Raw genomic sequence first — 26,008 nt, 5'->3', positions numbered from 1 at the left:
TTTAGCGTCAGAGCTTTCTTGTAAAAACGGGCCCTATTTATTTAGGAATAAAGGTGTCTCCACACATTTCTTGACTTCATAGAAAACACAGGTCGATATACAGCACATGTGTAAATCTTTCCACATGGCAAGCCCTCCCCCCTCCCCCTCCTTTTATCAAAACCTTTAAACTAATCTGCCCAGCTAGAAGTGAGACGAAAACTGTTTTAGTTACCAGGGGCCGAATTCACAAATCTCTTCGTCCGTAAGTGCTATTTGCTACTGGCCGGCCGCCTTCGCTAATGATATGTCCAGCATCAGGATTAGCTACAATTTGCTCTTACGAACTATTCAAGCGTTAGAGATTTTTGTGAATGCGCAGCCCAGTGTGGTTTCCTCACATCGCCGGCGTTTCTACGGCACCCTCTGAAGGGAAACAATAAGAAGAAAAGATAAAAACAAACGGGTGGAATAAAGATGAATTCGAGCGCTTGCCTTGAGAATGGGCAGAACTTGGGAGATATTCCGGAACATGTGCTGTGGGTTGTACTTTTTGGGCTTGGGCGGCAGGAACGGCTTGACGTCCAGGGCGCAGTACTGGCCACGGAAGTACTCGCGTTCCTGGCCGTCGTCCCGGGCCACGATGTTGACGCACTCGCTGTACGATCCCATGGCCACCAGTGTCCCTTCAAGCACCCCATCCGGGATCTTGCCGGACGAGTCCAACACTGCGAAGACAGTTGCATTATGTTTCGTCACCCGTGTGGCAGGGCACAAACAAAAGCTCAAACAAAGCCTACGTACAGTGTCCTGCTACTTTTTAACTGACCGGTTGAAACGTGAGTGTTCTCATAACACTTCTGCATTCGCAGCGCTGTGAGCTGTCGCGCCAAATACACTTGAAGTGTGTTGACAACACCTTCGCACTGCATTCACGGCATACACTAGCGTACGATCGCCCTCACTACACGCCCTCCTGAAGCAGGTTGACGGTCACCAAGGTCCCCACGGGATAGGAGCAACGAAGGACCTGACGCCCTAGCTCTCAGTTTTGTAACACCGAGCAGCCCCGTTAAGTGGCCAGAGTACTTATGTGCCAGTGTTAAAGGCAGGGAGCCTTCACACACACCCGCTCAAAGCGCTGCTCTAATGTGGTTACATCTCAGAACATTCTGCTGCAATATTCCACCAAATTGGGCAGACCGCTAGTTTGATTCTCTGTTCGGCTAGAAGGCGCATTACATTGCTACCTGTTTTGTTACACACTGACATGTGCATCGATAACGGCATACGATTAATCAAATTTCTTTAGTTATATTGCAATGTGCACAGGGAAGCTGTATACGCCTTCAATATGTATGCAGCCCTTTTCTTTTATTTGAACCCATAAATTTATTCCTTTACATTTGCATGTCGCACGAAATACTTAATGCAACGAGTTGTACAGCGAGGTGGCACGCGATGGGTATAACATCGTCTCACCTCCAGAACGTGAAATGTATGTAGTCCTGCTTTTGCATTCGCACTTGCACGTAAAATAAATGTTTTTCGCGGTCTTCGGTAACGAGGAATGCCCAATTTGTCTATTTAACTATACAGTCAACGTGTGTAGAGTTTGCACATGCTGTATTTTTTGTGGCTGCATGCAAAGTTCATTCAAGAGCGAGAGATGGGCATATAAGGAAAGCAGCAATGTTAACCAGTCAAGAGTCCGGTTGGTTACGTATACGCTGGGGAAGCTTATTCAAAAAATGTGGTTACTATCACGATACCAACGATCGCAAGTACCGTGGCTTATATGAGTCATGGTCTGGGTGACCTCCTGGCGGAATACCATTTTGAGTCTCAGAAATCGCCAAACTTAGATTAAAGTTTAATTCGCACAGTATTTAGCTGGTCGTGGCATGTGTTCCCGTTCAAAGGCTGATACCACCACGTAAAAAAAAAGCGTAGGCGCGCATATACACAGTGTTAGATGAAACATAGCGCCCTCTCCATAAAAATAAAAGCGTATGAAAGAGCTTAAGCAGTCTATCCAACAAGGTGCAGTCGACTGCAACCTTAATCTCACTCGATCCCTTACTAAGCATCGCTCTTCTCAGTAGGTAACGGTAATGGAGTGTGTACCCTGATTTTGATATGACGGCTTTACATTGCTGCCTTTTTCTTTTGGAGTTCATATGTTATGTGTTACGTAGCGCCCTCCGAGTTTCGGTAAATATTGTAACGTTATTGTATAAACATTTCGGTGAGAAATCTTTTTAAATAAAGCAGTCTACCCAACACCAGATATGTCAGCGCCCAATATCAGTACCATCACAATCAATTGGGGGAACCAACAACGATAAGTTTCTCCTACGGTACCCACTCTACACACAAACACATACAAGAGAAGACATAGCCCTCATCCGTCAGGCACAGACGCACACTACCAAACGGCACCACACAATATCACTGAGGACAGACTAGGGCGCGAGGTATGTGTAAATTACCCTAATTACTGGAAATGCCGCGGATACTGTATTTTCTCGCATTTATAAATTTCCACAGCAGGCTGCGCTCCTTGTTCCACACCTGCAGCGATCCAGCTCATCCACAGATGAGCTGTATCACCCCACCGCAAGAGCTTCGCTTGACACTGCGCTCAGTGCTGGTGGATAGCATCAAGGGATCTAGTCAGCTAGGCAAAAAACACCAAGGCTATAGACACCTTTATACATTGACCACTCGGACGAAGATTCGTTGAAAAATGCGCAGTTTCTTCCTCTGTTTTCATATTCAAACAGTAAGTGGTAACTTTGCTGCGTTCCAACAACGAGTGTTAAGATGACTGAAGGTCGGAGAAAAACAGCAGTACGCCTTGGTACAAAGGCTGCGCGCCAGCTGGCTTGCGTCGCACGATTGAAAAGTCGCGCGACCACGCCGGCACTGTCCTGTAGCGATCGTAAGTTCGACTGTTCGCACAAAATTCTAGCGTAAACGACATTTGTGATCAGTGACAGCGTCTAAGTGAGCCAAAACGTTAGCGTCGTGAACTTACGAAGGCTCTTGCGCCATCCATGCATTTCTCACTACGGCCTATGGCGACAGCGCACTGTGTTGAAAAACAAAACACTCCAGTGGCTCTTTGACACTCGTCATGTATGCAGACAATACAAGCAATGCCAACCGCCTGTAGTTAGCCCCTTATCGCATCGTGTATCATGTATGACACGCATAGAACGCCTAGAACACCTACCTCTGCTATAACATAATCGAAATAAAAGAAAACCCTACGTATTAATCCAGAATCTATGTCTTCTCTGTAGCAATGAAATACATAGTGACTTTAGCAGAGGAAATCATTTCTGACATAGATCCGTTAAAATAAATGTAAGGCCGCAGCTCGTCACCCAAGGTATAAAGAGTTCGTTAATCAACAGGTCAATTTCACGATTATACACTTGAAATCAGTGAACAGGAAATCTCAGGGTGTTTATTTACTCAATGATTGGTCCTTGAGGCAAGCATTAATTGCTGTATCGTATATATAATGCACGTCATATATTAGAAGAGAAACGATGAAAAAAAAGATCTGGCCTGAATATTGAAGCTGTCAATCAGTCACTCATGGATGACGTCATCAGAAAAACTTGTACTAGCTGCATCTACCTGTAGCTGCATCGTATACTATCATATATCGTATGCGACATTTTGGCTCATGAAATCGAAACCAAGCGTTTCTTCAGAAAATTAATATTGGTTTAAGCATATCTAGCCTAAACGAAGACTTGCCAGCTCTTTACGAGAAAATAGAAAAAAATTATGAATAAGGGGTTGAGGAACCCTCGGCTTTCCCAAGCTGCAAGAAACTCCACAATCTTTAAGGAAGCCCTCCGGGTAGACACGCTCAGCCCATTTCCTGGCTCATAATTGCCGCTTATTTTTGCGCTTCCTCAACTGATCCGTCTTCTGCCTGACATTTTTCGGAAAGCACGCAACCTGTTTTCTCCTCGCTGCACCTCACAGCCACCGCGCCCACGGCTCCACGGCTCCGAGAGGCGCTCCTCTGATAGTGTGAACCTTGGCGTGGCAGCATAGGCGTCAACGAACCCGACGAAAGGCCACATTCAACACATTTTCAAGCTGATAACTGCCGTTCGCCGTAAAGCTAAATTATAGTCTACCACCTTGCTTCGCTTTGCGTCTTCACGGCACATCATGACGAGATGCCGCGAAGGAGCCGTATACACAGCAATGCTGGGGCGACGGACGCAAGAGTCACGAGCGGCGGTGCGGCGGCAAGATGATCTGGGTTCAACACGGGGGTTATGCTCCACAGCGGATTGTTGCGAACGGACGGACGAACTAAGAAACGCACACTTTGAGCCCATTGCTTAGGTCGCAAATGCTTATCATTTTATTATTGCAGTAAAAAAAAAATAACAGGAATGGGCAATTACAGCCGCTCCTTATTATTAGACACACTAAAATGTCGACCGAACGACCACCAAATCAACAAGAAAAAAATTGTGAGGAGGGGTGGGTGGGAGGAGGCTCGCTTCATAACACAGCTGAAACGTAGATGCAGTGGGTATTTGTTAGATAGAAGAATTGACTTCAACGTCGCTGGGCTTGGCATGCGCCAGAACTTTTCTGTGCTAGTGAGTGGATCCTTGTTCCCATGGATTCTATTGCGTAAGGTCGTTTCCTTATTTTGCCAGTCTTTTCTTTCGCAAAAAGCGTTTTGGAGAGGGAGATTTTATTTACAGGAAAGGCAGATAGGAAAAAAAAGCTCATATAAGTAAGTGCATATGCATTATAACTGCAGCGCGGCAGTCGAAGGAAGCAGCGTAAGTATAGCTGCTTGGGTAGCTCAGCATGGGTAGCCGAAACCGAGGGATCGCTTTTAGGCGGGAACTACGATACGGGAAAAATATGGATGACCAAATCCCTTCCGTTTGTAAATCCGTTGTTCCTGCTCTTCGAGTTGTCAAATAATTCTGCCTAGCACTGCCATCTTCTAGCCTCCTGGTTAACTCAGATGGTAGGGTCCGCCTTGGAAAGGCTTTGGCCCCGGTTTCGACTCCCAACAACGGACGAATTTTTCTTCCTTTCTGAGAAAACACGTGGATTTCCTTCGTAGCTTCATGAAACTTTCGGACTGATGACGATTTTCTCCCTTTCGTGCGCAAGAAAGGTGCATGAGCAACATAGTATAGAGCCTATAGGTTTATAATAAGATATTAACAGCTACAGTTGGTCTGGGACGATACCGATGTCTGAGTTGGCACCCTTCACGAATTTACCGTATACCAGTGTTTGACCAAGCAAGCGATGGCGATGCCCTTACTTCCCGGCTGTCCTGTCTTGCAGCTTATCGGCACGTGTTCGCCCGCACGAGTCAGAGTTGGAGGTTCACAGCAACCTTCTGAGGGCCACTAGTAGCCCACTGCCTCTTCTTCGCCACTTACAGCAAAAAAAAAAAAAAAAGGAACAACAAAAGAAAGAAATGAAAGGAAAAAATACGTGGTCGCTGCAGTTGCCAACCAGTGCCGAAAATTTTTGGGTATATGGCAGCATTGAGATGGCGCTGTTCGATAAGTGGGCTTATTAAGGTAGACTCATACGATTCAGATATTGCCAATGCCCTCATCCACACAGAAAAATGGGCGAAATAACAGGAATTGCTCAAGTCTCAAACAAGCAAAAAGACAACGTACAATAGCGACGTGGAAAAGAAAAATGACAGCATTGACGAAAATGAAAATCGAAAGATGGCGGCGGTTGCGTGACAAATCAGCGTTGTACAGCACGTGCAGATTACCCTATCGCAGAAACAAGGCTCAAGGTGATGGTTTCCTTTTGCTTTCAGGGTTGCCATTATCTGATCTGGTCTGTTTTTGTTGATCTTGATCTGAAGACCGGTTGACTCCATACCTGTCTGGGTGCTGGGCCACCCTTTTTTCCTGACTAGCTTCGCGCTGGCAGAGGCAGTGGAAGGTGCGCGCGAAAGCACTGAGTCCTAATCTGAGAGGCGAATCAGCAGACGCAGGACCCGCGCTTCCATCTCGCCGCCGGATCTGCCCTTGGGTCGCACGACGCCAGAGGTAACTTGTAGGCCACCGGAACGGCACGTAATATTTATTTAAAGACGCGAAGGATTCGCCATACGGTAACGAGGGCGTCCGATCTCCCTACGGCTCTCGTCTCGTATTTATTTTCCTCGGCTTCAGCAAAGCGATACGCCATCTTTTCCTTTCCGTGGTCCGAAAGGGCTACTACGCGAATGTACACGCTAGTAGTTTGCTTTCACTATAAAAATAACGCCCTCACGCTTAGTCCAACCGCCACTTCATGCTTCGTGGTTCGTTTGTGCAGGCGTCAGTGGGCCTGTTAACGAGATTCGATAGCCAATTACGTGTTACCTCTGAGAATGCCTACTGGTTCTTAATCACGGCTATAAGGCTTATTCGTGACATGCATGACGAAACAAGCGAGTCGTGCGCTTTGACGCTCAACACGGAGAGAAAGTGCGAATGCCCAGAGACTCCGGTGCACCCTTCTCAAAGTCACTGGCGTCTCGACAACACGATCCACAAAGTGTTGCGTCAGAAGCAACACCGATCGGGGGCCCGTGCGTGCTTTCATGGCAGTACCTACGTTCCAGTAAGTACCTCTCCCATAGTGACGAAAGTATTGAACGTGCTATGTCATGCAATCATTGGTATTCGCACTCGGTTCAGTGACGTATAGTAGAAGTGCTTCAACGCGCTGATAAGTTGGCTATAGGCATAACATGTAATATACTTCATTGGCAAAGTTTCACGTTCTCATAACAAAACTAAATAGCACGCCCGAATTCGCATTTGGGACCAGTATGTATAATAGGTGCTAATAGTATGCGAAGTCCCCATTAGATAACTCCGATTATGCGTATGCCATTCTGGACACAACGAATGTGTGCAGGCTCGAAAAGCCCAGAACAAAAAAATTGAACAGTGTTGGCAAAATTGTGAGATTTCTGGCTGGAGCATGATGGAGAAGCTCCACGGATAACTAGTTGAAGCTTAATGTCACTTTAGTAATAAGAGATTTAGAATAGTCAGTCATCCGAGGATACTCCATGGCGTGCCCCCCTCAGGTGTAAAGTTGCATTTTTTTATCGCAAGAAGCCTTGGAGTTTGTCTTGGAGTTCCTAAGGTGACGTCAAGTCCACTGGTCATCGCAGAAGCGCGAGAGCATCCAGGCGCCGGCGACATGTTGCCTGCCGGAGCGGATCGGTCAGCACGAGAACAGAGACATGGTTGAACGAGAGTGCGCGAAGCACAGGTTCCGTCACAGAAACCTGCGTTTAGCGAAAAAGTTTACGGCAGTGGCTGAATTGGCGACCACTGGTAAAATAATCTGGTGAAAGGTGCAGTGAACATCAAGAAGGAAACAAGCCGACTTTGATCGCTTCCGCGCCATTGCCTCTTGAAATGGATCGTGGAGCTGACCAAGCAGCATTCAGCCTTAGGACCGGTTTGTGATTCGACAAACATGCTTGTTTCTCCAGTATATTATTCTTGCTTGTAGGCCACGATGATTGCTTATTTTTTTTTTCAGTTGTCAGGATGACTGAAGTCACCGTGGTTAAATTTAATTGAATTCTGGGGTTTCATGTGCGAAAAGCATAATTTGATTATGAAGCACATCGTAGTGGGGGACTCCAGATTAATTTTGACACCAGGAGATATTTAACGTGCCTCCAATGCATAGAACACGGGCGTTTTTGCATTGCGCCCCCATCGAAATGCGGCCGCCGCGGCCGGGGTTTGATCCCGGCCGCGACCTCGTGCTTAACAGCGCAACACCATAGCCGCTAAGCCACCGCGACGGGTAAGACACCATGGTAGAAGCTTGATCAAATAAGCACCCGCCACTCTCCACTACGCAGCAGGTGAGGCAAACGTTTATCACGCTCTTCTTTTACGATGCACCACACCGCAGGCTCCATGCGTCGTTGAATTCAACATGCAGGGGCGGTGCCAAGGAGACGATTTAATGACGCGTCCATCTGTTAAAGCAGCGATGTCGGTGTTGGGTTCGGTCCTTTCTCGTATTTTTCGTGGTTTCGCTCAAAGGTTACACGACGACAGTCTACAGCTCCGCAACGGCTCAACAATCGTTGAAATAACGATTACTGCGTGAATTTTTCTTGGACTTCGTCATGGTCGTCGCTGTTAACGTGTTCTGCTACTTCTTCTATTGTTTATTAATGTTCACTTTTGCTCGGTGTGCATGCAGCAATCATTTGCAGCAGTTGTTTAATACGCGGAGGTCAGTGCAGTCATCGTGCAATTTTCAGTGCATTGGTTAAGTTGCTATTGTTTCGCTCGCATGTGTCGGTAAATTTGAAGAATTGTAACAACCACTTTCGGGATTCATAAATATTGGCATTCCATTTTCGCTTTTGTTTTTGCACAGGTCTCGGGGCATATTGCTACACGCGTGTGATATTTGATTGTTAGAACGATAGTGCGTGGGCGCCATCACTCGAAAAATATAGGAGGAGAAACGAACTGGGCTCGCGCTGTGAATCTAACCGGTCAGCGCTGCAACCGCTGTTGTAAATATAACCTGTAAATAGTTGCTCGTGTTACTGACTCGTGCTTCGCGTAACATTGTGTTGGAGGGTGCCGTTCCCCGTCCTCACCACGGAGCTCCGCAGCGGCAGCACCGTCCTGCTTTCTGACATGGCTCCAGCTGACGACACCTCGTCTCCTTCTACTCCCGCGATCCCGACAACGACATGCGTTACCGTTACCAATCCTCGCGATCCTGGCATGTTCTCCGGCCAAGATAATGTCGATGTTGAGGACTGGCTCAACCTGTATGAGCGTGTTAGCCAAAATAACCGCTGGGACCCTACCATTATGCTAGACAATGTCCTGTTCTACTTGGGCAGAACTCCTCGTGTCTGGTTCCAGACACACGAGGACGAGATCTCTAGCTGGGGTGCTTTCTATGAGAAGCTCGTTGACCTCCTTGGAAATCCCACCGGTCGGCAGCTGGCTGCTAGAAAAGAGCTTGCTACCCGAGCTCAGTCTTCTACTGAATCGTATGTCTCGTACATACAAGACGTGCTCGCTCTTTGCCGGAAAGTGGACGAGAAAATGGCCGAGGTTGACAAAGACGGCCACGTATACTCAAAGGGATCGCGGACGACGCCTTCAACTTGTTGGTCTTCAACAATGTGTCCACCATCGACGGCATTGTCAAGGAATGCCGCCGCCAAAAGCCGCCGCGTCATTCCACAGTTCTCCCGTCTCCCTAACACGGCTGCAACGCCGTCTTGCGTTGACCTTACCGCTTCACCACCCTTAAATGAGCGCGTCAGACGTATTGTTCGCCGCGAACCCGAGGCTACAAGGCCTGCGCCGTTCCAGTCACGCCCACTTTAACCCAGCATTGACCAACCAGCCCCAGCGATTTCCCTCAATCAGGCAGTTGTACGACAACAATTGGCAAACCTAGGTTTTCCTGCTGCCTGCTCCCTCTCCCGACCTGACGCCCGACCGGTGCCGACTGCTCCGCCTCACGGCGATCTGTATTGCCATCCCAGATAACGCAACCATACCGAGTGGAGAACTCTCGACGACAAGCCCATTTGCTTCCATTGCCACGGCATTGGCCACGTCGCTTGCCACTGCCACACCTCCTGGACGTCACCGTATTCACGCTCCTTTTCCCCGTCTCCTCGCCCATATGCCGACCTGCGCCGTTACTCGCCTCGCCGTATGCCTCCTACCTCTGACGTATCCGTCGATGTCAGTCGTCCTGCTCGCTCGCCGTCACCTCAGCGCCGTCGGTCCCTATCGCCCCAGCCGCACCGCTATTCGTCGCCGACCAATTATGTACCATCCCGGACGGAAAACTAGACCATGCAGCTCCAAGCAGCAATATGGTGCAGCAATATGGCTTCGTCGGAAAGAAATGCAGATTAGATTATCACCGTTTAATCTCCACCATTTTTTTACATTATTTTTTTATTTTTTCTTCTTGCGTTTTTATTTAACACGACCACGTTTTGGAAGATCCCTTCAGTAAGGAGGTTTGTTCAGTTGTGTTGGCGCTCATCATCACATCGCCATCCTGACCGTCATCGATACCTCATCACCACAGCCATAGAGTTTCCTACAAGCATTACTAGAGGGAACACTGGCGCTAGTGTCTACGGGAGCTGCAATGGGAGGGGTTGTACCAGCATGGGAATTATGGGAAGTACATGGATTTGCCTAAACTTCGTCTTTTTGGTTTCAAACGGCTTTGTGACTTTGTAAATTCGTCATTTGAACAGTGTATTGCGTAACAAAGATCTTTAAAATTGTCCGACGACAGGATTCGAACACAGGAACTCTAGCACAGAAGCCTGATATTGAATCCATTAAGCCACGGACACATGCATCGACAAGCGAATGAAACGCCCTTATGAATTTATCCCGCGGGTATGCCAGTGCCGTGAGACGCTTGGCGCGTTTCGATTTGGCCGCCTGGACAAGCTCAATCGTTGCAATTAATTGCAGTTGTGCATGTTCCCGGCGCCTTCTGCACTTCGAATAGCATATATTGCGCTGAAATTTACGACCATAAGAGTGATAGAGCCTAATATAGAAAGCCACAAGAACGTGTGAGTCTACAAGCACGGAGATCAGACAAATCCATGTACTTCCCATAATTCCCATGGTGGTACAACGACTGCAGCGCCAGAGTTCCCTCTAGTAATTTTTGTAGGAAACTGTATGACAACAGCCACAAAATCGGGCGGAGCTCGAGTTTCGGCTACAAGATATATGGAGCCTCTTAGAGGGTGCTGGTGATATTTTCAACATTCGTTATTAGCGCCATTAGACGGGTTTTATCTGCGGCCAATGCTTTCGAAGGCAATGAGAGGAAATGCACTTATTGCCCATCTGCCAGCGACACACACACAAAAGAAAGAAAGAAAGAAAGAAAGAAAGAAAGAAAGAAAGAAAGAAAGAAAGGAAGAAAGAAAGAAAGAAAGAAAGCCTCTGCAGCCAACTTCTCAACTTGTAAGTGGTACTCGTCGGTTTTGAAATGGGCAATCGCATTGATGCGTCTTCATTCTCCGATAGCGAGGTGTAATTAATGAATGTTTTTCAAATCAGTTTCGCCTCAATTTAGTAATTAAGCGGCGCACACATGGGCGGCAAGCATATCGGTTGCTGTGCGCACTTCGTTATATCACGAAGTACATTTCTTGCGTATCTCAAGCAGAAGTTGGTCGATGCCGAAAGCCAGCGATCAGAGGAGATGACGTGTGTTGAGGCTGTCGTGGCGAACGCGCGCCGTTGCGCGCTCTTCTCAAACGCGTTTCTTTCCCTTTTGTATATATATACAAACAGCGCACACTAATACCAGGATGAACAAATAGAACGACGCACACCACCAGCGATGAACTCGCAACTGAAGGGTTTTAGGACGCATTCACGCATATATAAACAAGAACGTATATACACGTGACATGAGTTGCCGCAAGCGTCTGATTCAGTTAAAGTTAAGAAACTAAGTTCTGCCGAGGCAGCATTTCTTTGTCATGCAAACCTGTGAAGTTCGGCTAACAGGGATTTCACTTTCATTACAAATATGACAATATGATGTGCTTCAACAACTTCGTGTGTGTCGTTGTGTCTGTCCGTCGTGGTATTAATGTGCGCCGTTTTATATCAAAATTAAGCGTTACCAACTCGCCTAAGTCGCCCTTTTATTGGCTTTCTTTCGTTGCTAGTACTGAAAAAAAAAGAAAGACGGGAAAAAAAAGAAACTACGACGCCGCGTACCACAAATTCCCTCGACATTTTATCGTTGGCCCCTTCCAACCCTCCACAGCGTATCTGGTAGTCCGTAGTTCCAGTAGGATTTGTTAAAGTTCAACGAATGCTGGCACGTGACTTATGGTGAAGGTGAAGTTGGGCGCCCACCTGTATTCCAAATGCATGTCAGATTTTCCTACCATGTATCATTGTTCGCTTTACGGATTTCCACAGAACTCATTTGATTAGATAGGAATTTTATCTTGATGTCCTTTACCTCCAATTGGTCAAACATGCCGAACCGAGGGTTTTGTATGAGCGTGCGTGCGTGGTGCTTGAGAGAGAGAGAGAGAGAGAGAAAGCAAGGATAGGAAAAGCAGGGAGGTCAACCAGAAGAGCATCCGGTTTGCTACCCTACACTGGGGGTGGGGGAAAGGGGAATAGAAAGAGGAAAAGGAGAGAAAGTGAGCACTGAGTGCGTGTGGGCGGGACACTATGCACAGGGACACTATAAACGGTCTCGTAAGCCGGTGCACTTCAAGTACTACATTAATGCACGATTCGCTTTTCGTGCCAGTGACGGGTGCGGCCACGGTCCGAGTATCTTTTATTCGGTGAACGGTCTTAAGTCCAGTCGGTGTAAGAGAGAGAGAGAGAGAGAAAACATTTATTTGTCGGAGAGAGGCGTTGTACATCGTAGCGGGGGCAGGTACACAATAGGTGCTCGATGGTCTCCTCGCACCCACAGGAATCGCACATCGGGCTCTCGGCCATTCCCAAACGATAGGAGTATGAGTTCGTGAACGCTACTCCCAGCCACAAGCGGTACAGCAAGGTTGCTTCGCCGCGAGAAAGGCCAGATGGCAGTTGTAGCCGTAGCGTAGGGTCCAGTTTATATAATCGGCGATTGAAGGCACTTGAACTCCAGGGATCTTGCGACTTTTTGCGTGCATGTAGGCGAAGTTCCCTGGCAGTGTCCGACCTCGCCAAAGGTATTGAACTCGTCTGGGTATCTTCGTGGGCAGACCGGGAAGCCTTGTCAGCTAGGTTGTTGCCGACGATGCCACAATGAGCAGGAATCCATTGAAATATGATGGTGTGCCCTCTTTCCATAGCATGATGGTGCACTTCCCTGATGTCAGATATCATCTGCTCGTGGTGCTTGAAGAATGAAGAGAAGCAATGGGCTCAATTTTTCGTTCGTAACAACCGTGAGAAGCTAACAGAGATTGAGGCCAAGGAAGGTGTAGGGGAAATTAACTGTGTTTATTTAATTGAAAAGTAGAGATAATAAAGAAAAATAACTAAATAAAGTGTAAGACAATTTGCCGCCGAATGAGAGTTGAACTCCCAATTCCCGCATGATGCGTGCGGCGACCTTGCCCCGTCCACCTTCTTGAGATTTCTCTGTTTACTACGCCGTCATGGCCGTGAGTATCACTGGCTAACACTCCAGCCCAGGGCTAGGTTTAGTGCGCATGCACAAATATCCGAGAAAGTGGACGGCACGACGGCCACTGGCTTGGGTAGAACATCGCACATGTCGTGCAGAGGTTGCGGGTTCGGCGCTCACCGGCAGCAAGTTTTCTTCCACTTTTATTTCACTTTTCCTTTTCTTTTTTACATTTCAAATAAATAAGCGCAGTTTTTTTTTACACATATGCCTTCCTCGGCTTGGCTGTCTGTTTTGACTTATGGTTGTGCGTGTTTCTTATTCCCAAGTAGAACCAGTTCAGTGAATGTAACGAACAGTTTTGTTTTTCTTTCATACATTTGTGTGAAGAGACGGCAACGTCTGTACATTGCCATTTATTTTTTACATCTACGACTTTGGTAGTGCATTACTCCATTAACATTGCGCAGCATAAATTTACTGCTTGCGATGCTTGCTGATAGTGTTCTGGTGCAGCTCGCAAAAGCTGGTTAACGACGGAGTCATTCAAAATATGTGTATATTTTTGCAAGGAATGCTCGAATTTCAAGGTAACGAACACTGCTCGTAAAATGCGAGGCCCGATTTTGTAATGAAGCTTGTTCAGTATGCCGGTGGCATTTGAACTTGACGCTTCTGTGTACGCAGCGTGCGTACCTTTAATAGACAACAGCAGAGATAATAAATATGGTCAATTGCTAAAAGGACGCCATCATCCATGATGAATCATCCCAGGCGGTAACTGACGAGGGTGATTAAGTCTCGAAGGAGCACTTGGAAAGCATTCTCAGGATGGCACCAGGTTCGAGATATTATTTCCCAAACTTTGTGGAGAAATGTATCGGCGTTCCAGTTACTTTTGTGCTTCAATGCATAAAACGACGTTTTGTTAAGAAACAAAGTGGAACGACAGTGCACATTGACGTGAGTTTGATGGCGCATATCTCCAAATTGGCGTCATTCTGGAAATTAATTCCAAGTGGGTACGCCTTGCAAACTCACCGGCTACAATTCCTAAATTGTCATGTGTGCCGTAAGGTAATTCAGAAGATAATTAGTGAATTCTTGTTAATTAGTTGAATAGGTGTTTCGAGTCCTCGTACGAGTGGCGTTCGCCTCTATGATTAACCCAGCTCAAGGACTAGAACTATGTTATCTGTAACAGGCTATTTTTAAAAATTTCATAAAACTTAAAAATAATCAACCTGTATTTAGAGACAGTGAAATGGGATCGCGGTAGTTTACCATCATCCAGTTTATAAAATAATTAATGACGATTTCGGCAGCCAGCTGCCTCCTATACTACTTTGAATTAATGCTATAGCTTGTACTTTCAGGCCACAATCTAATAGCATACCAGGCAGAAGTAAGATTCGATCTTGCTTCTGATTGGTATGCTGCATTAATCTACATTAATTGGTATCTGCATTGCTATCTACATTAGTTATGCTATTTATGCTAAAAACCTGTAATTGTCCCGTGTTCATGATGTGTTGAAATTGCTGTAATCGGTGCTTTATTGTGTTTAGTTTGGAAAAGAGGGCCCACTGCAGTCTTACTTCGGGACCGCCTTCTGTATATTAACATCCTGTAGTTTTTCTAATCATCCCAATAAAACCGATTCTGATCCTGGTCGACATCCTGAGCCCCCCGAAGAAACACGAAGTCTCTCTTTTTTTTTTTGCGTATTAGTCTACCATGTGGTTTGTTGTTTAAACTGCCCTATCTTCGAGATCGGCCCATATGCTTCGTTGAGTGAAGCCGCTCCTCCGATTCTGGCTTTAGACGCACGCAGCTTGAGCGAGCGCATCTGGTTTTCATTTCGTACTTCTTACGCTAATTTCGCTTTATTACTGCTCCGTGCAAATCTCTGCGCTAACTTGGTACGTCTTTTTCATTCTAAGCTTCATTTTGACACCTTTTTCGTTGTCCTACGTGCATTGGAAGGCCTCAAATCGTCTAATTTGACGAAACAAAAGTGCCCAGATATCCAATACCCACGAACCCCAAATCGATCGCAAGTCTCCAAAAAAAGACCTTGTCTTCACAAACATATATCGCAGATTATATCCAAGTGCGAAGCAGCGACAATGGTAGCTTGCGCGTTTGTTGGTACTGTCATAGCCTATGTGGAGCATATGCAAAACGTAGGATTGGCCCAGAATCGAATGGTGTCGGAGACGTGCCGTTTTGAGCATTATTCTTTCATTCCGTTCATTTCATTTCATGGATTAAGTCTGTTTAGAGTAGCGTGGTCGTGAATATTGTACTGAGTGCCACACAGACTTTTTTGCACATATACCTGATGGCTTTAGGGTAATGACTGCGCAGGTTGTGCGGCTCGGACTGATGCTTTATCCCGGCGGATTTCCTGTCTTTATCGACGCTTTGAGGTTTCGTTCCGCATGCGTCGTAAATCTCGCGCGATCTCTAAAAGTACACGCTGTTACGAAGTCGCACATGCGTGCCCGACGAGGGTATTCCAGCTGGTAGCGTGCAGACACGTCGTGATCGGGTATTGGCGCCTCAAGCAACTTTTGAAAAGAGGATGAGAAGTTTATGCAAAGTTATGTTTGCGTACTTACAGACGTTGGCAGGACTTCCTTAACAATGGGACGTACACAGCTTTAAATGCACTTCGCTGGACGTTTTTCACTGGTCTATACTCGCAATCTTTTCTTCATTAGTTGCAACCGGAGCGAATGAGTGAGATGGAGCAATAATGTTCGTCACACACATAAATTTGCGTTACTTTCCTGTGAGAACAAGATTGGAAAGAGTAGGTCCAGCCGTCCTTGTGGCCTCTCAGGCAAGGGTTAATTTGCGTCGGTTGTTAGACCTTGCCCCACTTACAGTCGACGAATGCGGGGAAGCAATCACCTCTCTTAGCAAAGCCGTCGCGTGCTATCAAGGAGGTCAATGTTCCGACACAACAACTTGTAGCAGAAACCTTAAGCATATTATATGATGACTCTAAAGTGTGTTTTATTCTTTGTTACCGCTAAGGTATACCCCTCAATAGTTGTGGTGGTTCTCTAGTAAACTCTATACTTACCAATACCGGTGTACTTACCGCTATTCGGGTATATTGAGTCTCTATACTTGCCAGAAAACCTCTCTAAGCCCATTCTACAGTTAAAGGGTCGTTAACGTTAGCCCTCTAACTTGAGCTCAATATCATGAGTATATTGGTTTAACAACGTCTGTTCTCTACTGGTCACCACACATTTACCAGTCCTACTTGCTGCGCATTACAAAAGCCACTGTTCCTTGAAAGGTATCCATGGCTAGCACCTACTAACCATATCTGTCTATTTATTTATTTATTTATTTATTTATTTATTTATTTATTTATTTATTTAAATTTCAACAGCAAATTATGGCTTACATACATTTGTGAGACCTGTCTGTGAGTGTATTAACGTGATATGGTTCCCATACTTTAAGATTAACGCAGCAAGCTAGCTCATACCGACCACCTGTCTTTGTGTAAATAAGTCCAACCTCTCACACGTACGCGCAACTGGAAAACGTTCAAAAAAAGGCCATTAGAGTTATTCACAAATAACCTAAATGCGGAGATTCACCTACTCACTTCCTAGCGCAGTCGGGAATTGAAATATTCGCACTTTGAGCAAAGCAAGCTACCCTGAAATTTTATATGAAACACTCAACAGAGTCAATATACACGCCTCATCAACACGTTATATTTTAGAGATCTCGCATAGCAAGTCACAGACAACTGTATGCACTAAATGAGACTGCGTTACAACAGTAGCTCCGAATATTTACTCTTCCCTAAGGTAGCTCGCGAATGGAACTGCCTCGACGCTGAAAAAAGAAAAACACTACTGCAACATGATTTTCCTAAGTTAGTAGAAGACGTCGATTCGACGTGTAGTTGTCCATTTATGTTGAGGGCGATTCTCATTTCTTGCTTCATATATAGCCCGATTTATGCTGTTTCGATGTATGCATATGTACGTAATTGGTTGAGCACTGTTAAATTCTGTACTTACATGTATTGAGGAGCGCTGATTTGTTCTTTAGCAAGCGTATCTTCATTGTGCGAGCGGAATTACTTTTTCTGTACATTTATGCAAATCTAGTAATAAGTACCATCTGTCAAAGTTCATCAGTCAACCTTGGTCTGGAAAGCTTCTCTTCGGATTTAGGACATTTTGAGAATTTGAGACTTTGAAGAGTCTTCGTTTTTCAAGTTCATTAAAACCACCATTTCGTCCTCCTCCTCAACACTTTTCTCTCTTCATCTTTTTATTCACCGCACCCAACGCTGAGTAGCAGGTCCAAACTGTGATTCAGGGCGACCTTTCGTGTGCTGAAACATGTTAATATTTCATATTGTGCATCTGTTTGTGCAGTGTGTGAACGCAGGCTTTTTTTTTTTTTTTTACCCGACGCGGTGGTTCAGCGGGTGGCGGTCTGCTGCTGATAACAAGGTCGCGGGTTTGATTTCCGGCCTCAGAGACCGCATATCGATGGGGAGCGAAATGCAAAAACGCTTGTGTACTTGTACTTAGATTCAGGCGCTCGTCAAAAATCAGTGCCCTTCCACTCTGTGAAGAAGGATGACCAGCGAAGCTGTGAATGTGGGCCCCTCAATGGCGAACTGCACCTCCGCTGCGGGTCGGCCCGGCATTGCACTATCTTCGGTATCGGCCCACGTATGGGCAGTGCTTAATGCCAGCTGCTTCACCTCCGCCGCGGCTCGGCCCTGCATTGCACTATGTTCGGGATCGGCCCATGTATGAAAAATTGTTGCTCTGTGTGGACGGAGACGAGATCCGCCAGAGCCTAGCCATAAACAGCGTCGCTGTAAAAAAAACCAGACGGAACAATTGCCGGCTATGTATGCCAGGCTAACGCAGCCTACTGCAACACCACCACCACCAGATGATGAAATTGATCCGGCGCGTCCCTAATAACACACGGTGCAGTTTCGGGGCGTGGAACCCCACAATTCCTTTAGTATTTTTTGTAGGTAGATGTTTATGCACATCGCGATTTTTATATCGTTATTTCTACGTATCTATTCTAAACGGTCATTTGCCGGCAGGACAGTCACGCCTGCATTCAGTGTCCCATAGCTTAATAAATCGATGGGCCCAGCTTGTGGCACTTGGGACACGGGTCAGCCAGCCACCGAGCACCACCTGCTTTAGACGTGTGCTGGCCTATCCGCACTGCGACAAATCTGCCTTACCGGGTTACAAAGATCAGTCGCTAAGTTTACCGACTGGTTTCTTCCAAGGGCGACCCCTGCCACCAGAAGTCATACAGACAACTCGCTGCTATACCTGTTGATGGGTAAAACAATCAACTTAATCTACAGGGTCTTTTTCTTTTCTCTCTTTTTTTTTAGGCTGACCCGCCGTGGTTGCTTAGTGGCTATGGTGTTGGTCTGCTAAGCACGATGTCGCGGGTTCGAATCCCGACCACGGCGGCTGCATTTTGATGGGGGCGAAATGTGGAAACACCCGTGGTAATTACATTTAGATGCACGTTAAAGAACCTCAGGTGGTCCAAATTATTCCGGAGTCTCCCACTACGGCGTGGCTCATAATCAAATCGTGGTTTTGGCACGTAACACACCATAATTTAATTTTTAATTTCTTTTACAGCAGAACCGTTAGCCTCTAGTTGGTCGGGATTTTCCGCGGTGTCGTCCTATGGAAAAAATATCTTCAGCGGTTAAAAAAAAAAAAAGCCTTTAGCGATTGAAGCGAAAAGTATATATATTCTTTGGTATCGCTTATACAGCATGTATGAGCGATACCAAATAATATATACCAATGTAGCACAGCATTCGTTTTAATAAAGAACAAGCACGAAGAAAACATCCAAAACCCCATCATTAAAAAGGCGCTCCTCATAACAATGCGATCCCTGCATACATTTCCCTGTAAAGTTCAAATCACGGATATAGTCCGGCGTTGCCAGCGTGCGTGGCAATGCCCGGCGAAGTCGGGTAGGTTACGCCGGCGACGCCAGGATCGCCAAAAATTTGCACCCTGTATATTACGGCGCATTTATCGTGGCCCGCAACACCACGGCGATCAGCTGTTGCAGCAGCGCATGCGCACAAGGGCGCGGCGAGATTTTTTTTCCAGATCCTAGCCATAGACAGCTTCGCTGTAAAAATATCAGTTAACCTATTTATTCGTGCGTTAGGGGCAGTTGTATACATGGCGAATTTGAAGGCACTCACATTTTAATGCACCCTCATTCTTTAAAGATCTTGAAAATCGCACCTAAATCGAGGTACTTATCATCGAATTTGAACGGAAAATCCAGACAATATCGAAAGCGTGTCGGCATAAAATAAATAGCGTGGCGGCATAAAATGCCGCCACGCTATCATATCAGACCGAAACGCCCCGTGACGACAGGTGCAAGGAAGTTTGAAAGTGAACGTCTCGGCCAGTCGCGGCACCTACTGATACGGCACGCTTTGCCTGGAAAGCATGTGCTAGCAAGCATGTGCATGCTATCAATGAAACTTTGCCCCACACTTGTTTACGGAGCGTTGCCGCCTGACGCGCAGCGGCACACGCTCAGTCTTGATATTGGGTCGATTGACCTTCGGAATTCGATGATCAATATATTGAATTAAGTGCGATTTTCATGATAAAAAAAAATGGATGTGCCATAAATTGTGAAGCCCTACAAGTTTTCCATGCGAACAACTGCCTTCAAGATAATAACAAAAAGTTAATTACAAATTTTCGTTCATTAGCTTTTATAGCGAAAGCTGTATGTAACTAACCTTCCGTGGTTTTTTCGGCGTCCGGCAACAGAAACGGACTTAGCGATTTCTAACAGACCCATACAGAATGGGTTTCAGTGTTTGCTTTGTGTGTGATCACGTACGGGTGCAGTGCGGCGGCGCAGATGTCAAAATGCGGAACAGATTAGAACGCTCACCGCGAAAAATAGTGTAACGTCAAGGTTATCGCATGCAGTATATAAGCAGGAGAGGTATAGGCGCTAAAAACAGCTGCGTTATCCATGGGGCGGACACGTATAGTTCGTACGCCCGAAGAACAACATGCGTACGAGGAGCGCCGGAGGGAACAGCAACGAGAATGTAAACGGCGTCGGCGCGAAACGACCACCGACGAAGAACGTTCCCGTGATGCTGAACGAAGAAATGACAGCCGTTCCACTCTGTGAAGATGGACTGGCAGCGAAAGCACTTTGCTTTTCGTTTGAGAGCTTTGACTGTCGTCAGCTTTCGCTGCCATTCCATCTTCACGGAGTGGATTGGGTGTCATTTTTTTCAGAGTAACTTAAGCAGCGGCAGCGTATTCCCGCCTCGCCGTAGAGCTCGTATGCCAAGACGACAGGCGTCTCACGGTCATAGGTTTTGGTGCGAAAGCGTAAATTGAGCGAAACAGCCGGCGTCTGTCTTCTGGAGCAGCGAAATAGCACCTAAATTCCCCTTGGCTGCGACGCCCACGTCACGAGCGCGCCTCGACGTAAGAGAGATTGCGAAAGGCAACACCTACTGCCCTGATAGCGCGCCAGGCGTTGCGTGAGGGGAGAGGGCACCGCCGCGACGCTACGTCACCCTCGCTCTCTTAAGCCTGTGTTATCCGCGCGTTCCTTGTCTGCGTAAGCTCTCGCCTGAGTTCTAACTGTGCCTCGGTAAGGCCAAATTAGAACGAGCCAAGCGTTTCAGCGCGCTCACGAGGAGTTCATGACTCGGAGGACCACTCGGCGGCGTTTACTTGGACATTAATGCTTTCGCATTCACAACTCATAAAAAGTGCTTAGGTGTCCTTGTTTTTTTATCTCTATTGTTAACAAAAACAACAAAAAAGGACCTGTATAGGCACTCCACCAGAAGTAGCACAGGGGTTGCCTTTTGGTTATTTTTAGGCATGAAATGCTTTTAGCTGCCGCTGTCGGCGACCGTCAAGTGACCTTGAGCCAAAAGCCAGAGCCGTTATCCGCGCATCGTTGTGAGAACAAAACGAGATCATCCGGGCAATCAGTCAAAACTAAAAAAATGCGGTCTCTGGCCCTTAACTCTTTCTACAGGACCGCATTACATACGCTACTTACTGCCCAATCAAGTTACAAAAGATATTGCTTCTGAGTTCTTCCTAATGGTTGTTCACACTATCACTACAGCTGTAACTTCTAGTACGCTGAAGTTTTATTTGTCATTTCCAATAGCGATGTTCAAACGGCAGATACAGGTCACCATACGCTTCATTGTAATCCTTTGGCGCTGAGACAGGATTGCCTGTGCTCTTTTGAACGCCAGCGATCCGCGAGTTCCGCGGCGCGGGTTTTGCGTCACCTCGAGAGAAGGCGCCACACTGCGTGACGCCTCCTTCAGGCGCTTTTCTTCTATCTGGGCAGTGCACTCCGTCTCCCTGGCGTCTTTTGCTGCCTGTCGTACAGCCTTCAGACGGTCTTTTTCTTCTAGCTGGGCCGCGTCCATGAGGACGAGTGCACAATATGGCGTGGTGCGGTGTGATCTGGTAGGGTGTGCCGTTGCGAACATACACTACACCCATTTTACAATTGTGGCTAGTATCATCTCCAACCAATCTGCTTTGCGGGTTGCCATTTCGTGCTTACATCTACTCTCGATTACGGGAGAGCCAGCAGTTTTTCTTAACAAACGTTTCTTTTTTTTCCTCTCTCTATCTCTCCCAGGAACTGTGGTCGCGAAATGAAAATGGGAAGTATTTAAAATACATAAATGTGGTATATATGATGTCGTTTAGGCACGATGTTACCACAGACACCTACGACTACGAGTCTGCACATGCAGGAGCTCACAGCAACTATCACTGTACAAGGGAAACAAACATGTCACAGCTCCCATAAGAGGGCGTCAGAAACGTAGAGCGAGAGATAAGAAAGCAGGCAGGTATGTTAAACGCGGAGATACCCAAAAACGCAGCGCACAGGCTGCATGACCGCCGGCCGCGCACGCAGGAAATATAAGCGGAACTGCATAGCTCATGCTAGCGGCCCGCCCACAGAACGCAGGACGAGTATCGGTAGTGAAACGCGTGCATAATCGTGCCCCCGTGCACGGCGAGCCCATCTACTTGATGTTGGTGGCCCTACGCAAGCACTCTAAGCACAGATAAAAGGGCGCTCGCGCATGGACGATCAAACGAAGAAACAGCGAGCGAGTGACACGCCGTGGCAAGTGCGCGTCGTCCCCCTGCGAGCCGTGCACGAGTGTCTACGCGTGCACCGCGCACTGATAGCGCGCGTGTCCGAAACGCGTAGCACAATTCGTAGACAATAGTGACCCCATTCAGGACCAAAATAGGCGGCCGATTCAACGCGAGTCAGGGTCGCCGTGGCGCTTCATCCGCGCTGCGGCAGAGCGTGAGGGAGGCACGGCAGGCCGCGTGTATACGGCTGTGCGAGCTTGACTTTCCCGCCGTCCAAAGGCCAGCGGCTGTTTATGGAATAATGAGCCCTGCGAGACCGCACGCCCTTTTTCCAAGAATACGACCCCCGTTTCTGTTGCACATGCATACCGTGGCCGGGAGAGAGGCGACCGTTCTTCACTTTTCCTTCGGCTGCCGTGCACTTCTTACAGACGTGGCCTCTCTGAAAGAGGTGGAGTGGTTCTTATAGGACCGCGTGTTTCGCGATGTACCGCACAGGAGCGCGGGCGCATTCCTTGCAAATTCTGGGTTCTGCTTCTGGTTTCGGAGTATATACCGTTGCGGTACGTTGTATATGTTTTTGCGATCAAAACCGGAGCGGCAGCGTCTGTTTTGTGCCGTCGAGACCCATTCCCCCTCCTCCGTCTGCTATCTCTATTATGCATGGTATTCCTCTGTTCTCATTCTTGGGCTGTCCAGAACAGAAGTGCACTAAGCGCGAACACAGCAACGCGCTCTGTAGAAGATCCTCCAATTTGTTTGCAACATTTCAGTCTACTACAGATAAGAAATGAGGGCAAATAAATTTGGGCCTCCGTGCACGCCGCAATTGACACTGCAGCGTTTGCGCTTTCAGTGAAAGCGTTTGTCCGCGCGGGGTGGTTGCCCTCCGATTCCAGCAAACGCTAGCAGAAAATGATGGTACAAATGGGGAACGACGGCGAGGACTATACATGCAAGACAATGGCGCAAAGAAGCAAAAACGAAGGACTGACCTTACGAGACGCTCATCCTGTGGTCAGTTTTTGAATTAGTATTACTGTCTATTTGTGTCCGTTTTCTATAATGCTCTGTAGTTGGCCTAAACTGAGTGAGGCGTCATTTGAAGACAAAGACGGCATCAGCGATTTGTCGAGGAAGTACACTATCATGGAAGTGCAACGAATATATATGCCATAGCCAACTCGCGACGCATGTCAATGAACTCGAGGACAATGATAGGTACAGAAGCTATAGGCGATGGTTACTGGGGTCTTGGAGTCGGATATGTCGACGCCGTCGTTTTCTAACGCGAGGATATTGACCTTGTCGATGAGCACACTGCGACGACGAGGGGGAACCGTCAAGGGACAATTCGTAGCAACATCCAGCGACCGTGAGAAAAAGGATTACGATAACGGCAACATTAGGTGAAGCTACCGATTTGCGTCAAAAAGTGCTGTCCACATTAGGCCGTAAGTTTAGCGCACGCATTGTGTGGCGTAAAAGAGACGCGCTGGCGACGCTGGGAATTTACGACCAAAGTCTCCGTGTTTGTTGATGCCTCAGTCTCTTTCTTTCTCTGTAAGAGAGCACGGCCAAAAATGCTTGCAGTAATTGAGATTCTGTACGGAGGAAAACGCTAGAATATTTGTGAAAGCTCGTTGTCGGCATACGTCAAGAGCAGCGTAAGGTTTCAAGAGCGAAACCCTAGAGGCCCGCAATGATATTCAAACGCAATGTTTGAAAATCACGTAAGTCTGCAAGTTTACATGAAGACCGTTAGAAGCCGGCGCCCGCCTGCTCTGTCGATTTGGTTTATTGCAAATTTGATAAATTATTACGGGCTTTAGGATTTCACCACACACTCTTGAGAACTGTCACCAGTATCTAAGCGAGACGCACAAGCGACCGCTCGGGCTGAGGTTAGTTGCTACACGATCGGCCGCATCGACGGCCTCATGGCCGAATCAGAGTGATTTTGACGATAGCGCATTCATCTAGACGGAGGCTCGTTTGATGGCAAGCACCGTAGAGCGCTGGCGAAGTTGGATCAGCGATATTCTCGTGGCGGCAGCGTGATAGTTGGTGTAACCGTACGACTCGGTATACCCTGAATGTACAATTCGCGTTTCTTGGTCGTCATCGCTATGGACGATCTCATAGTATTCGCTTCATGGGCGCCGCCATATTGGGCTGTTACACAAACAATTACTGTGTTTTATTAGATGTAAAGTGACGTAACATGGTCATGAAACGCTGAACGCATTTATACAACTATTTTCATGCTTGCGAATCGACTATAGTCACGTAAACTTCGTCGTTAAAGATGCGCTTCATGGGCGCCGCCATATTGGGCTGTTACACAAACAATTACTGTGTTTTATTAGATGTAAAGTGACGTAACATGGTCATGAAACGCTGAACGCATTTATACAACTATTTTCATGCTTGCGAATCGACTATAGTCACGTAAACTTCGTCGTTAAAGACAGCAAGCAGCAGCGTTAACAGCCGAAGATGACGGCACCTGAACGCTTCCCTAAAATAGTCTATAGCGCGGAGTTAAGGCTCTGTTGGCCTCATTGTCATTTAGAATGTTTGTCTGCGACGGGCCCCGAGAGCGTGATAGGCTTTGGCACAAGCGTATTCGTTGGTCAGCGTCAAAGTACACGTGCTCCGAGTTCGCAGGCGTGCAGATTATGCGTTATTCATGTCTCCACACGAAAGCTGCGTGTTGTTCAGGGTATTTCATTTGTATCCCATATTGTGCGGTATCGGCGTGCTGCTGACGGTGTGGATCTCATTTATGGTGTGCTCGTTGTCGGCAGTGAAAGAAGGTCGTCATGTGGCGAGAATGAGAAAAGAGCGCTCTGCTTTCCAGTGTGTGTCACAAGCGTGCACTGTGGCCTTCCTGCATCGCGGCGATCATGCCTTCAAGGATGTGGACCAGCGCGTATAATTCTGTTCCTAAGCATTCGTTTGCTTTTGCAGCCCGGTTATTACGCGAAGCGCGGCGTTCTGCGGTGTCTGAAACCGCTTAGCTTGCGTGCGAGTAAATGCGAATGTCCGGTCGCCCTACAAAGCTCGGGAAGTGAATAAGAATAGCGATGTGGGCGAGTTGGTTTAGATCCGTGTTGTAAAATTTATTCAGCGCGAAGCCCTGAAGTGCGAAAAAAAAAAGAACAAGAACGGACGAAGGAAGAAGGATTGCAAGAGGTCAACACGAGCGCTGACTACCAACTGAATTTATTGATGACAAAACACACACACACACACCGATATATATATATATATATATATATATATATATATATATATATATATATATATATATATATATATATATATATATATATACAATGGTTTTACACGATAAGGAGTTCGCGCTTTGGGCCTATACCTTCCAATGTGACTAGTGCCTCGGACCCTGCGTTTAATATTATCATCTTGTATATATATATATATATATATATATATATATATATATATATATATATATATATATATATATATATATATATATATATATATATATATATATATATATATATATATATATATATATACTTTCTTTCCGCACTTGAAGGCTTCGCACTGCAGAAATTTCGCAGCATCGCAGCATGGACTCAGGAAGTGAGAAGAGCGCACACGAT

General features: G+C 46.8%; 1 protein-coding gene across 1 annotated transcript in view; it reads right to left on the bottom strand.

The window, feature by feature from the left end:
• The window catches only part of LOC142578668 (nose resistant to fluoxetine protein 6-like), a 96,566-nt gene that overhangs the window by 52,120 nt on the left and 18,438 nt on the right, over positions 1-26,008 (bottom strand). The window contains exon 2 of the mRNA XM_075688159.1: positions 475-707. Within this exon, the coding sequence (XP_075544274.1) occupies positions 475-707 (233 nt within the window). The remainder of the gene's footprint in view (positions 1-474; positions 708-26,008) is intronic.

This window comes from Dermacentor variabilis, chromosome 1, assembly GCF_050947875.1.
Source record: "Dermacentor variabilis isolate Ectoservices chromosome 1, ASM5094787v1, whole genome shotgun sequence".
Lineage (NCBI taxonomy): Eukaryota > Metazoa > Arthropoda > Arachnida > Ixodida > Ixodidae > Dermacentor > Dermacentor variabilis.
The sequence above is the reverse complement of the archived record's forward strand: the minus strand, read 5'-3'. Positions and strand labels throughout refer to the sequence as shown.